Source organism: Pieris rapae, chromosome 5, assembly GCF_905147795.1.
Source record: "Pieris rapae chromosome 5, ilPieRapa1.1, whole genome shotgun sequence".
Taxonomy (NCBI): domain Eukaryota; kingdom Metazoa; phylum Arthropoda; class Insecta; order Lepidoptera; family Pieridae; genus Pieris; species Pieris rapae.
Genome location: NC_059513.1, coordinates 7,081,696 through 7,096,780, shown reverse-complemented (window position 1 = coordinate 7,096,780; position 15,085 = coordinate 7,081,696). Strand labels below are relative to the sequence as shown.

Sequence of the window (15,085 nt, the reverse complement as noted above, 5' to 3'; positions counted from 1 at the left end):
TGTTTTAATTTAAAATAGATAATATTCATTTATAAGTCGTTTCGGTTGAATGTTAATATTAATTCATTTCGTTAATATAAATATACATGTGTAAACAAGGATGCACAAAATTTGATATAGTGAATCGAGGCTTACCTCTACCAATAGCTATTAGATTTCGTGAAACACAATATGTTAAAAGATACGTACGACTTTAAATAAATAATATTTTTATAGTACCCATTACCCGACGTACACGTCATAAAAGTGGATAAAGTGAGAGAGGTATATCAAGAACGTACCAAGTGGAGCGCCGTGGTTTCGCGTGGCGCCGCGATAGAAGATTTCGCAAGAAAACAACAGCGGGGTTATATTTCTGAGTCACTAATAAACTAATACTCGTAAACTTATATTGATATTGAATTATTTTTGTACGTGTTTATAATTTTCTCGTATATTTAAGCATACATTTTGTTTCAGGACTTATAAATTATATATCCTAAGACATAAGAAAACAGTCACTAGCTTTCGAGAAATGAAAAGAAAATCAAAATGCGGTTTCACTTTGATCCAAACATCGGTTGCATTAAAATTTACATACTTTCTGTTTATTTCGTTTCCCACTTTGATGTCCTTTTCAACGTGGCTTCTGACTTTGAGGGAATCGATCGGTCTAACTCGTTTATGCTAAACATAACTGAGTTTGTGGCTTTGAGTTTCTCTTACTGTATCATCTCAATGGGATGATATTGTAGAAGGTTTTAAATCGAATTTAGAGCTTCAATTTACAGTGAAACCAGTAATAATACTTAATACTAACCACTTACACCTTATTTTAGCTTATATATAATCCACTTTCTAAAAATTTGCGACTGGTCTTCAAAATTTTCGTAAACCTTACTCGTGAGTCAATCTAGATATTGAGTAGACAAACAATTCCGGCGGGAAAATTGTTTTTATGTTTAATATAAAAGTTACATGGTGATGCTGACTATTTTGTAGCCCTCATGAAGTTCACAACGATTCTCTAAAACTTATTCATATATAAATATCGTCCGTAAACCCTGAACATTTTTCATCTGTTTGTCCATCTTTCTCTCAAATTACTGTCCAAATAAACAAACCTTACGCCTATACGCTAATGTCTACACTAAACGTTTACTATTATCATAAATTTGTTGTCTTTTTTAATGTCTTATACCTTTTACCGCCACTTTCGTCGATATCGCATCGCTGCTTACCGAAAGACCCATTTGAGTTTACTCCATACTGTCTAATTATCAGAAAGATGAGTTACAACAGCCTGCCGGCACTGGCAGGCGACCGATCGAAGTTTCCAAAATGATTTCTTGACAGTTCGAAGTTACCCATTTGCTCAAGGCAAGGTCATTAAGATATTTCTTTTGTATGCAAGTAAACACTTGAATAAGCGTTTGCTTGCAGTATGTTTTTATTAAATGTGATTACAAAAAATAAATACTCCTTAGACTTTAGCTCAACTAAATTGGTCGTCCTCTGCTTCGAGCATATAAGGCTCAACAGCCAGTAAGAAAATAATAATTAACATTTTAGTGTGCTTTATAGCTTTGCAGTAATAAATAAGACCCTTTTATAACAACGGATTCACGCAGTCAAGGGAATTAATGTCTGTTTTTGACTTTGTAGTTTATTGTTGTTTTTAATGACGGATTTATTATAGTGGCTGAAAGAGGCTTTAGCGGAGTCTGCCTCTGACAGGTTAATATTCTATTCGGAATATATGACATATGCGGCGATACGAGTTCTTATATTCAGCTTTATTTATATGTTAAGTATTTATTGTATGGGAGAAATATGTTTTTAACTTCTGGCGTTATATGTAAAGTTCAAGATGTTCTTAGACTGAGACATCTTAGATATAAACTAAAACTAAATAAAATACAATCAATCAAACAAATCTTTGCAGTTAAGTCGTCGAGTCTTCATATAAAGTAATAATACTTGTGTTGTGAAACCAAGATCTTTCTATGTGAACATAATTTTAAGGTGTGTATCTTTGTGTGTCAAAGTATGGGCCATGAGCCACTTATACTTACTAATTGGCTTTGCACATTAGGCATGTATAATGTTAAATAGCTTTTCACAGCTAGAGACGATGGCAAGCGGCCGGATAGGATGACTTTGATCCCTTCAATATTGGTACAGGCTTTGGTATAGGATGCTTCTTGTGTGGATACGTTAGCCCCTTTTAACCTCCCTCGGACAAGCAAAAAAGCTGAGGCGGCTGTAGAGCAGAAAATTATAAACGGCTCAATTATAAGATTCTTAATTATTAACTTCGATTTTGTTCCCTTTGGTGTTGACTCTTGGGCCGTGGGGTTTAAAGATTTAAGTTGGCGCCCCAACCGTTGGCGTTGGTGCTTTCCGCGCTCAACGAATTAGAATCGCAATATTTATTGCGAGGAAAGGCTGCTAGTGTTAAAGGTACAGTGCCACAGGTACCAAACTTTTAAAATTAATTTTATTTTGATAAAAATTTTATTTGTATTATGTAGGTTAAGAAATTTTTTTAATACTTTGTCTTTTGGTTATTTAATAAAATATTATAAAAGTTAAATATACATTAATGGGATAAATATGTATTTACAAAATATCATAAAGGCCTTTTTAGCATTTATTTATGTCTGAGAACGAGAGTCTAAGAAATAATTACTATTCCACAGTCACAAAATGCATTTTGTAACTAATAGATGTTTATTTCATATAGCTTATATTTTAATAATTTCATAAGTGAATATTATTCTTTGAGAAATAAAGGATCTTTGAACCGAAACGTACTAAATTAGATAAGCTGCACTATAAAAAAAAATGAGAAAATTTTCCTTCATAGTAGAATGACCCGTGACTAAAGCATTGTTTTATTTTACAAGGTTAAGATTACTTCATTTTAAGGTCATTGATCTCTGGAGCTTTTTTACCAAAAAGCACTCGTAAAGGTGCACTTAACTCTTATAATTATAAATGGGTACATATGTTGGTTTCACGGTAACAACGAATTAAGGTAGTTACGTATAATTTTATTAAAAAAAACTATATTGGCGAAATGCATTAGCCAAAAGAACTTCTTATTTAAAAATTCATAGACAAACTCCCTAATACTCTGCGGAGATGTTTTAATTAAATATTCCTTCAAACTATTTCAAAACAGATTTTTCAGAAATTAATGAGAGTGCTGGTTAATGATACCTTAAGTAATTGAGTTTTTTTCTAGAAATGTTATTAGAATTGGGGTGTAAAATATCCCGAAGCGTTTCTGATTATTCAGGGAAGGGTGAAAGTTAATGTGATAGAAAGACTCGTGATACGAATTGCGAGGCGTCAAATTTTTTTAATGTCCGACAAAATTGTAATTAATAACCTGTTTCAAAATGTATGAATAAAGTACAAGATAGCTATGCAACACATAAATTATTCGAAAGATATAAGTTCCGAATAAGATACTTCGCGTTTCATGACGAATAGCGCTATCTGACAGTCGTGAAACGCAAAAATACTGTTTATCCCACCAATAATTAGTAATAAATAGCTTATTTGGAACTTATCTGGACATTGTGAAACAGGTCCTTAATGATATCTGATAAAACATAAAATCTACACCATGTTACTGTTTGCATATACTGAAATTAATATATATTAATCCATACATGAAGTAAGAAGGCTGTAAGTAAGATAGTAGATAAACTATGTAATGTAAAATATTTAAGCAAATCGACTCCATTCTACTGCATTCAGTCCTATTTTATTTACAGATCTATGTCAGTAAATGCGAAGACTCTAATATAAAAACTAGCTGTATTTTGGTCACTAAAGAAAACTTTTAGACAAAACAGTTAATTCGCGTCATAATAAACATATTTATGAATATCTGAGACAATCTAAATATAGAAAGTAACTGTATCTTTTCAATAGAGCGCAAATCGTCTACGCAAACAACACCGTTGTTTAGGAATTCGTGAATGCTTAATGAGGAGGTAGATTTCGGCTTAATTAAGCATCAAATAAAAAACATGCAATTTGAATAACAAGGTTTCCCGTCTGTGGATGAGTTTGACTTGAGTTTTTGATTAGGCACAATTTTTTGTTTCTAACTCTTTGTTCGATTCAGACACTGCGAATTGGATTTTTGTAATTAATTTTATGAATACAATTAACAATATTTTAAACGTATAAACTTTGATGTCATAAGTTTTTATTGGCTTTTGTCTTCTTTAAGTAAAAATATATATAAACGCACCTGCACTGGTGGGCTTACAGCTGTTTTGCCTGCCTTTGATGAGGTGGTAGGCTCTTAAAGATCCTCAAGTTATTTCTTAATATAATCATTTCTCCTCGACTAGAATCTAGGAAAATCACAAAACGCATAACACTAAATACAGTTGGTATTTAGTGTAATGGGTCGACTATAAAAATTAAATGAAAACTCCTCTATTATGTGCTGTCGACTGCTTCTGCCCTGCAAGTTAGTTATTATCTCATCTACGCTTTTTTATATTTATATTGATTCTCCTACACTTATCTATCATAAAAAAACACCTAATAGATGATGGAGTATTAGGGAGGGAATTATTACAATTTTTTATTGAATTATTGATATTTTTAAGTACAATATATGTCACCATAAAAATTTAATTAAAAAATGATTACTTAACCCCAAATATTTAATAAGAATATGTAATGTATTATTAGATAATATGAATTTTTAAATAAATTCAAAGATTCCGACTCACTATATTTGGTTATATCAGTAGAATGTATCACAATTATATTTAATAGGGCATCTGTGGCTGAGTCCGCGGAATGCATCTGCTATACGCTTTCGACTCTGATAGTGAAATTACTGCGTGCTTTACTTATTAGATGTATCTTATAGTTTTCTTCTTGTAAATATAGTAATAGTTGAAATCAATATAATATAATTTCTATAGAAAATTCAATATAAACTCAATTAACTTTCAACTGTCTTCATTTCAAATGAATGTTGTTGACATGGTTCATTCTTGATACTCAACAATTAAGCGAGTAAGTATGATTGAATTATTTTTAAGCTGGATAGTAGGTCAGTCAATTTTCACATAAAAATATTTAACGAAACAACCGCTTAATTTATTATAAGTTTAAATTCCATGAACATTTATACAACAACTCTACATTAATACTTATATTAGTAAATGCATTTTGGAAAACTATTTACAAAATTAATCACATTCTATCTAATTTATAAATATGCTGGAGGCAAATAGCTTTTCATCGAAGGTCCTGCCCGACCCAAGGGGGGTAAACTGTCAGACTGAAAAGTCTTTACGTGTCTCGGCTGGGTTTCCGTGTAATGATTCAGATTTTGACCTGAATTTCTTTGACGTTGAAGAACTTTGTAATTCTTTATCATACCTTGTAATTCTTCTTGTTGTTGATTCACTGTTCTATGAGTATTACTTTCTTGTTCAACCCTTTCACCGCTTTCCCGTTTGTCTTCTCGTAATGGAATAAAATTGGGTGAGGGTTTGTTTTGATAATTATTACTATTTAAAGATTTGGGCTTCGTCTTTGCAAGTTCGAAATGATTTTTCATCGCGATGTAATTGAGTACATCGTTCATGTCTAGTTTTTTCTGTAATGTTTTTAACTCTTTTTGCGGCTTGATAAGAGATTGAATGTGTTTAGGTTTTTCAATCTTACCTTCATTTTTAAAACTAATTTTCTCTTCCTTAGGTTCAGCCTCATATTTTTCGACGTTTTCTTCCTTTTTACTACGGACAATATTCTTTAAAAATATGTTCCCTTGAAGTAACTCTTCCATGCTCTTTTCCGTTGTTGTGGTTGATTGATCTTTTGTGAAAGTTATTGGTCTAAAACTGCTGTTTTCTTCCGTTTTTGTCATGTCGGTGGATTGTATGTTATTGAAAGTGCTATGTTGAAAAGGAGTTGCCGTTGTGGTTCTGCTGATATCATTAAATGACTGCCAATAACTACTCGGTGGTATGTTTAAATTTTGCTGATTTGTGTTATGTCTTTCATTATTATTGAAATGTAAGTCAATCGATTTCGTAACCTTTTCTGGTTCATATGGTCGGTCTTCATAATCATAGGACCGTGTTACTATTTGATTTGGTGGTAGAAAATGTTGCTGTCGAATTAAGCCTATGTATGGATTTGGCGTTGGAGGTTTTGGCTGAATTTTTATTTCTTCATTATATTTGTTATTATTGTTAATGCTCTCGGTTGATGTAGAGTATACATGTTCAGTTCTTAAGGTAGAATAGCCATTGCTGATGTCCGGTTGATTTTGTATATTATTCATGTTTTTAAAGTCCTGGTTATTATTTGCATATGAATACATATTGCTCTTTGGAGTCGAATATTCGATTTGTTGGTTTTCGTTTTCATTAAAATTTTTCATTGTACTTGTTATAAAATTAGGAACTTGTGTCACTATTGAATTTGGTGTAGATGATGGAAAGGTTTTTAAACTATTATCATAAACTGCAGCTTCATTTTGACCTAAAAATTGTCTTTGAATCATATCTGTATATTGTTGCGGAGTCATGTCATTAAAGTTTATAATAACGTCATCTCCCTCAGCAAAAGATCGTGATATTGTATTTTTGTTTGGATTTTGTTCAGCGTTATTTACATTCATTCCGTATTGCCACCTCCAAAATGGTTTGTTTTCTTGATCCATATCTCTTGAATTAGCCTCATAGTTCATTATTTGTGGTAGTGTTTGTTTTTCTACTGATATTGTCCTGGATTGTTGCGATTGTGGCGACGAAGAGGGATTCCGAGTACCTTGTGAAGCTGAAAATGTTATTTGTGGCGATATTGGGTTTGGTTTGGCTTTACTTAATTCCACAGCTATATCAAAGTTAGTTTTTGGTATGTGAGAACTTGCCGATGTTACAACTTGATTATTTTGTAAGTTAGAATTTTGTGCAAATCCAAATGAAAACGCTTCTGGAGTTTTTCCCGTAAATAATCCTCGTGTAGGTGCGTAATGTGAACCCTTATCTGCTGCGTTATTTTCATTGTCTGAATCATTGTCCTCCCAAGAAGATCTCATGTTCGGAGGTCTTCTTGCTTCTTCAGCTAAGTTATACTGAACAGCTCTGTAAAAAATAGGGTTTGGTCATCTTCAATTGAAAACAAAAAAATATATTAAAACATAATATATTAATGTTTAATACCGCTGTATGATCTCCGGTATTGGTGGTGGTGATGGTAGATGATCTCCACTGGCTCGATATCCATTAGAATCTGCTATGTAATGGACTGTATACGTTTGTCCATTATCGCCAACATAAGAGTATGAGCCTTCCACTACTTGTTCTTCTTTGCCAGAGCCCATATTTTCCATGCGACTATGTTGCACGTAATGGGTCTGGTCTGCACCTAATGCTCTGTAGTAAAATCATTTTAATTTACATTAAAAATATAATAAATATTGAAGTTATGACTTTAGTTGTATGGAAATGAAATACACATTATACAACGTTATAACAACGTTTAAATGTACTTACTCATAACTGAAGCTACCGTCTAAGTCCATTTCGTTGGAGAGACGTAGTATAGGAATAGATGGCTCTGTTGTCGATGAAAAGAATATATTAGGGAGTTGAAATTGTGAGTTATATGATTTTGAATGGTCATTAACATCGTTTCTCTGTAGTTCACTTGTTAATATCATGCGTCTAGAAGCGGTGTTTTGATTGAGTGGTTGTTGCGTTGTAACGTGTTGCAATAATGCTGGCTGTTTTCCGTCAATTCTATTTTGAGGGTGTTGTTCAAAACTGAACATTTTAGGAAGAGTTCTTATGTCTCTCCTTTCATGCATCTGTTCAGTTACATTTTTTGGTATTGATTCTTGATTTTGTTTAAATATAGGTTTTGTTGACGAAATTCGTATTTGGTGTTCATCGTCATCATCATCATCCTCATCATCAAAGTTTGGTCTCATTGTAGAAGAAAATATAATTTGGTGTGACGACGGGTAGACCGATGGTGCTTTTGTGGCACTGGGTGGCAAAAATTGGTATGGTAGTTTGTTCATGTCATTGACAGCAAAATACGGCATTGGCGTATGGGGTTCAGGTGGCAAATAAATTGAACTGTCTGAAACCATTATGCCTGAACTAGGTGTTTGATATTGCGGTGGGAATGGATATTGCTCCTGTGTTCGTTGACATTTTGTTAGCCCTCCCAGACTTGTAATTATAAAAAAATGTGTTACCTGAAATGATATAATAAATTCAGTATCCACCTGATTTGCGTATTTATTGTAACACAAACACTTCCACTTACCAGCTTCATTTTAATTGAAGCTGTTATTATTTTACAATAAAGCATCCGTCACACTGAAACACTAGTAGAAAATAGACTGATAATGAAAATGAATTCCGAATACATTTATACGCACGCGATGTCCAGGCATTCGTGAAAATCTCGTGCGGATTGTTTTCTCTATCTCCAGCGTTAGATGTATCAGCGGAACTGAGATAATAAATAATTATCCTACTTTTCTCTAATTTTTAGAATGTGATATCATTTTTAGTGAAAATTGTCCAGTAAAATGCGCTTGCGATAAGAATAATGCTTCTGAAATAATATATGGAAACGTACAATACTTTCAAAGTCGCCATCACCGGTTTAAAAAAACTGGAAATATCCTGAAGGAGGAAGTTTACACTTCTGTCAATCAGTCTCATAGCATTGTCAGGCCCGTGTGATTAAAATAAAGAATCTATTAAAGTACATTTTTTATTTACATAAAAGCGCATAATTATTTTAAAGAAATGCAAATTGGCTTTGATAAATATTTATATATTGCAAAAACAAAACACTGCGAACAAAATGACACACGATCGTCTTTTTGTGGCCCTTGCTGTTTTATTAATTAAAAAAGGGTACAACCGCAACAAAGTTTATTTGAAAGGGACATCCCGATAAATGTTTAGATAAATTGGGCATTCTAAACAGAATCCGAGTTATTCGATGCGTGATTCTGAAAGTGTAAATGTTGCAGCTCTTATAACGACCAATGTCAATGACCCGCAAGACTGGTTTTTTAAAATATTGATATTCAAAGGGCGGCCTCGATTTTGATAAATTAGTATACTGTTCATTTATTTTTACAAAATTAGTTTCGAACCGTTTTCGCAACTTATTTATTAATCCTTTAATAATGTTTGTTGTGAACATAAAACACTAATAAATATTAAAGATAGGAATATTTATTAAATTCATTTCAAATTATTGATTAATAGGTAGTTTGCTTTGTTGTACATGGAGATTAGATGTTTTTACTAAGATTTTCGTTTTTCTTAGGTGTAAAAATAATCAGAGGATTACCTAATAAAAATTTAAATCAATTTCTTAAAAGGTTTTTTTTATTACGTTCAAACTTTATTGAATATAAAAACCAAAGGCAATGTTATTCACCTTTTAAGCTAAATAAATAAAAGTTGTTTGTATTATGAATCATTTATTAAAAGTAAATTAAATCTAGAACTGGCATCGAAAATCAATATCACAAATGGTTTCGTCGCATGCAGATATCGAGTTCACAATTCATATCGTGAGCAAGATATCTGCTATTCCTTAATTATAGATTATCTCACATAAAGGCCAAGACAACTTATCTGAGGTAACATTTAACTTGCGACTCGTAACCTACTTAAGTTCTGGTAACTACTTTCCGTATGATTGAGGAGGGTAGAAGTTTGGTTGTTCTTGAGGGTAAGTCTGTTGTTGGCTAGGATAGCCTTGATTTTGCTGTTGGCTAGGATATCCTTGATTTTGCTGTTGGCTAGGATATCCTTGATTTTGCTGTTGGCTAGGATATCCTTGGTTTTGCTGTTGGTTAGGATAGCCTTGGTTTTGTTGTTGGCTAGGATAACCTTGTTGCCAGTTTTGTTGTTGTCCGGGGTAGGTTGATTCTTGATTGGGGTATTTCTGTGGGGGTTGTGGCTGAGGTTGGGGCTGGGGTTTTATTTGGGTTGGTGGTTTGATTGGCTTGGGTGGGTTTTGCGCTTGCTCTTTGTTCTTCTCAGCTTCAGCTTGGGCGTTTTTGTCAATGGATCTGTGAAAAAAAATAGTAATCAATAAAACACAAGACTAAAATATACAGTGATAAGTATCACACATCATAACATTGATTTGGGTTTATAATATTACATTTTATATCGCTTTTAGTATGACGTTTATCGTGTTCCTAATTATAATTATAAAATATATGATAGTTGTAATGTCTTAAGTTTTCTGACCTGTCTTAAAATAGTAATTCTTGAGTACTTACTCCTGAATCGCTGGTGGAATAGGGTGTGGCGTTGGTAGGTGGGCACCAGTTGCGTGGTAACCAGTATCGTCAGCCCAGTAGGTAACTGTGTATATTTTGCCATCAGCAGCCTTGAATGAGTACATGCCCTTTTTCACTACAATTTCATTCTCAGTATTGGGGTTTAACACGTAACCTTCCTCCATAACATGAGTGCCGTCGGCGATTTCATATCTGTATCAAAATAATAATATTAGTACTGTTTCGTGGTATAAAAGTTCAGTAAATGTGTAAATGCATGATTGCAAAAAAATAACCCGGCATTTTCAACTTTCATATACGTGATCACAAAATGTATTTATTTGATTTTTTTAAATTAATAGCTGATTACTATATAATTTAGTTTAGGTTATATAATATATTATGTGGGAAAAACAATTATTAAATTGGCTCAGAATAATTGCACGTACACACGTTTAAAGATTGATAAAACATTCGAAAGATTTTTATTATAATTACACCTTAAGTGGTATGTAAATATTTTGACGTGGAACTTTGCTTAAAGAAAAAGAGGTACTAGATAAAACGGTACTTTTTAAAAGGATTTTGGCTACATTTATTATTTATTTATTATACCTTTTATGCTAATTAAACTCGCGAATACAGTTAAATTAGTTATAAAATAACCGGCTATCTGCCGATATTTATGTCAAATGTATACAATAGCCAAAACCGTTACATACTAGATACATACATTGATTTTTGTAATTTACAAGTATGAGAAAACGTTTTAAAATTTGCTAAAGGAGTCAATTAACGTGATTTAAAACCTCATTAAATAAGCAAATTACTGTTATCTTCATGTACACCTTGGTATTTATGTTATATTCTAAGTCATTAACAAAATATATATATAATGCGAAAAAAAATCTTAAAAAATACTCGCGAGTTCTTTTTTTAAAAATAACTAAATTTTATTTGGTTATACTTTAAAGTAACACACTCATATTCTTAAACCCCTTAATTTATGGCGCGGTCGACATAAATAAACCCGAGAAAGGATTTGATCTTTACGACCACGCGGTTATTTCTTTTGCCAAATTAAAGATATCACGAATAGCCTTGAGCAGGAAAGTTCAAGTAAAAAGCATTAGTCTGGATTTATTCAAGTCGGTGCGGACATAATTATGGAAATAACTACTAATTTTATAAATACTCTCTCTCGACTCTAATAAAAAGTATATATTGAAATATTTCTATCTTTTCATTTTAGTATAAACAAATAACAAATTTATCGCAACTTTATTACAATTAAAACAAAACCTCGTATAAATTAAGCTTAATAAACGTTTTTTATTGATTTTTTATATAACGATCGCGAGTTTTTAATCTGAATCGCATTAATATTTATCTAATTCGGCTCTCACGGTAAATATAATTAGCTTTTTGGGTAAGCGTTGAAAAAATAAACATAAACTTACTCGTATTTGTAGCTGCCATTATCCCCAATGGTGTGTTCGTTCTTTATAACTGGGATAGGTGTAGTGGTAGAAGAAGTGGAGGCTGGAGCCTGAGGCCATGTTGACTGTACCGGAGCACTTGTGGTCCAAGAAGGTTGGACTGGCGCGCTGGTGGGTTTTTCCCAGTTGTTTGTAGGATAACCATTGTTCCACGAATCCTGGTTGTTTGACCAGTTGTTCTGGGGGTCTGGTTTGTTCCAGCTATCCTGATTGTTTGACCAATTATTTTGCGGGTTGTTGGGGTATCCTTGTGGGGTGTTGTAATTGTTTTGCGGTTGGTTGTAGTTGTTCTGAGGAGTATTTGAACCGTAGAACCTTGGTCTAACAACGCGTCGTTTTATTTTTCTTCTTGGCGTCTCGCTTTTGACGATTGGTTTAGGTTCGACTTCCGTTGACGGCAATCCAAGCAGGCCCTCAATATTTTCTTCAGGCTTTATTTCGTCCGCTAACGAAATAGCAAGAAGTACGGAGAATATGCAAAGCTGTAACAATAGAAATAAATAATAGTAACGAAAGGCAATATAATTTTTTTTTAAATTATTACTAACAAGGTAACAGTCGTTGTAGTCTGTGTCATAAATTATTTAATTTTAAATTTAGAATTAGTTTGTTCACTCGCACTTTTAACTAAATATTAAAATTTTGAGACACGAATAAATTCACTAAACACTGTTCACTGAACGTCAAGGACTCACCAGTTTCATCTTGATGTCCTTCCGAGTCCGCGTCGTGTTCGAAACTGTGTCTGTTTGGGGTCCTCCGAGATTTTTATAGGAAAATCATCCTTCGTCCTCGCTACTCATCTCATGGGCCTGACGACACATTGACCTCACAGATACCTAAATTTTGGAGTTAGGGAAACGCATTTAGCTCTAAAGATATGACATCATGATTTATTTTAGCGAATTAAATTTACACAGTAATTTTATATTAGGAGTTTATTGGAGTAGTGAACATTTAAAGATTATTTCCACTAAAATTGGAAATAATCTCGATAGTATCAATGAGTTGCAAGGTTAGTACAGTCATTCATAAAATATCGTAGGAGTAAGAGTATGTTAGGTAACGCGATAATATATGTGAATCAAACTAATTGATTTAAAGGACAAATGCTAGCTGGAACTGAAAAATATGATCTGTGGATAGTGGTAATTTTAGCCAAGAGGAAAAGACGTGATTAGGAAAAAACTTAAACTAGACATAGTTGAGGTTGAACGTTTTAGTAATTGAGAAGTTATTAAAGATAAAGGATAATCAATTACTTTTAAGTAAACATTTTGATCACCTTATTTAGATTGATAATAAACTCCAGACGAAATGTAGTAATGTAAAAATAGGAAAAATGTATTATTGTATTTAAACTTATAATAATTTAACATAATTTTAAATTTAACCGACGTTACAACTACTTAACTAATACATAACTATAATCCGTAAAAAAGTGTTTATCTTTAAATGTGTAAAAGTTATGTTAATAAAAGACAATATTATAAAACAAATCAAAATAGTAATCTAATTTACCACCTACAAACGAGCTTTGTGGTTTGACGGCACTTTGACAGCTTATAATTACTTCCACAGTAGATATCGTCGCCGCAAAAAAGCTTTTTAAATTGCTTAAAGCATCGTCAGTCTTGACATAAAGTAGTATTGTAGAACAAATTAAGTTATCGGTTGAAATCAGGCTTCGTCGTCGGTACTTCAAGCCCTCAAAATACGTGAACAGACTTCTCATCTTGTTATTTACAGCAATGTGGGTTGATAAGCTTAACCGGGTCTTGAAATGAAGATTTATTAAATAAAAAAAGCGCTAAACTTGCCGTGTATAAATAAATTGTCTGATAGACGATGTTTTTCATAAACAACATCATTCATAAACAAGAATGTTTGGTCCTTTAATTTGCAAATTGACACGAATGGTGCGTTTTTAACTATACGTAGCCTCATTATTAATGCTTTTGCTTCTCCAGGCTTTGTGTATGATATTTTATCTAGATCCTGTGCCTTCATGATAACGTACTAGATACAACTTTATATATATATATATATATATTTATTTATTATTAACAGCATATTAAAAATATACGTTGAGTAGGAGTATTGTAGCCAAACTAAATATTCCTACTGATATAATTTTTAATTTAGTTTCGTGATAAGAAAGTACTTTTGTACCCGTAGACTATTCATAGATACTTCATAAGCTTCAAATCAACTTATTACTTAACTATTTTTTTTGTTATATTAAATGGCTTAATCCAACTTAAAAGTTTATAATATCATAATGGATAAAATATATGTATTTCTTGAAGTGTTTTCCAAAATAAATGTAAGCTTTTCAAGTTATACCTGAGATGATTATTTCAAACCTTCATTTAACTTTATGCGATTGTGTTTACACACAGAACACCTTACCATATTGGTTTATGAAAATCAATAACTTGATATCGTTAGAACATATTTGTTCTTTTTTCCGCATCGAAAACGAATGAAAAACACAAAGTGAATTCAACGATGTGTAAGCTTTCATAACATAATACCTTATTGGAAACTCAATAACATGAAAAAATGGTTAAAATCCTCGTATACTATTTGGCTTAGTATACGCGTTTAGCAAGTATTACGTTCCGTTAAAATAAAAAATGAGAAACAGTTCGATAAATATGCTAAGAACTTTGAGTAATTTACAGTTTAATAAATATATAAAATCCTAAACACACCATCGAGTATTTTTAAATAGGCACAACAATTTGTGCCTACTTTAATAAAAGGTAAAAATAAATACAGCAATTTACATTGAAAAAAAAATATGTCAGTGTATTTTATGTTATACCATTTTGAAATTGAATTCTTACCCAAAAATACAGGAAAAAGTGGATTTAAAAATGAGTCACATATGAGGGCAAAATTATGGTAATTTTTCTAATTTTTTACATCAATGGATTAAGAACAAAGTTTTCGGTATGAATCATAATTCATTTTATTGCGCGTTTAATTTTAAGATTAAACATTGTTAGTAATTTATAAAGAATCTTCGACTAATGTTGTAATGAAGCACATAATTCGATTTTAGGCTTATCGTCCTGTCCTAAGTGGATTTATATCTTGACAATAAAATAAAAGTCATATCAAGGATGGAATGCATTAATATATGCTGAGATGTCTCCTAATTCGTCGGCACGTCAGTATAAATGGAACCAGGGTTAAATGCATCACTAAATAAACACTTTGCAATGCAAGACTTAAGTTCCTTGGCTTTTGTTTTCGGTGTTCCAATTATGAA

General features: G+C 32.2%; 2 protein-coding genes across 2 annotated transcripts; both read right to left on the bottom strand.

The window, feature by feature from the left end:
* Window positions 1–5,233: 5,233 nt before the first annotated feature.
* LOC110996664 lies at window positions 5,234–8,322 on the bottom strand. Its single transcript, XM_022264468.2, has 4 exons — window positions 8,314–8,322; window positions 7,533–8,182; window positions 7,200–7,412; window positions 5,234–7,121 (listed from the first exon to the last, which is right to left on the bottom strand). Exons 1-4 carry the CDS (start codon window positions 8,320–8,322, stop codon window positions 5,234–5,236), a joined length of 2,760 nt encoding a protein of 919 aa, XP_022120160.2.
* Window positions 8,323–9,489: 1,167 nt separating this feature from the next.
* LOC110996666 (uncharacterized protein DDB_G0283357-like) lies at window positions 9,490–12,616 on the bottom strand. The gene is made up of 4 exons (XM_022264470.2): window positions 12,501–12,616; window positions 11,767–12,287; window positions 10,307–10,519; window positions 9,490–10,090 (listed from the first exon to the last, which is right to left on the bottom strand). Exons 1-4 carry the CDS (start codon window positions 12,507–12,509, stop codon window positions 9,700–9,702), a joined length of 1,134 nt encoding a protein of 377 aa, XP_022120162.2. The 5' UTR covers window positions 12,510–12,616; the 3' UTR covers window positions 9,490–9,699.
* Between the last annotated feature and the right edge of the window lie 2,469 nt (window positions 12,617–15,085).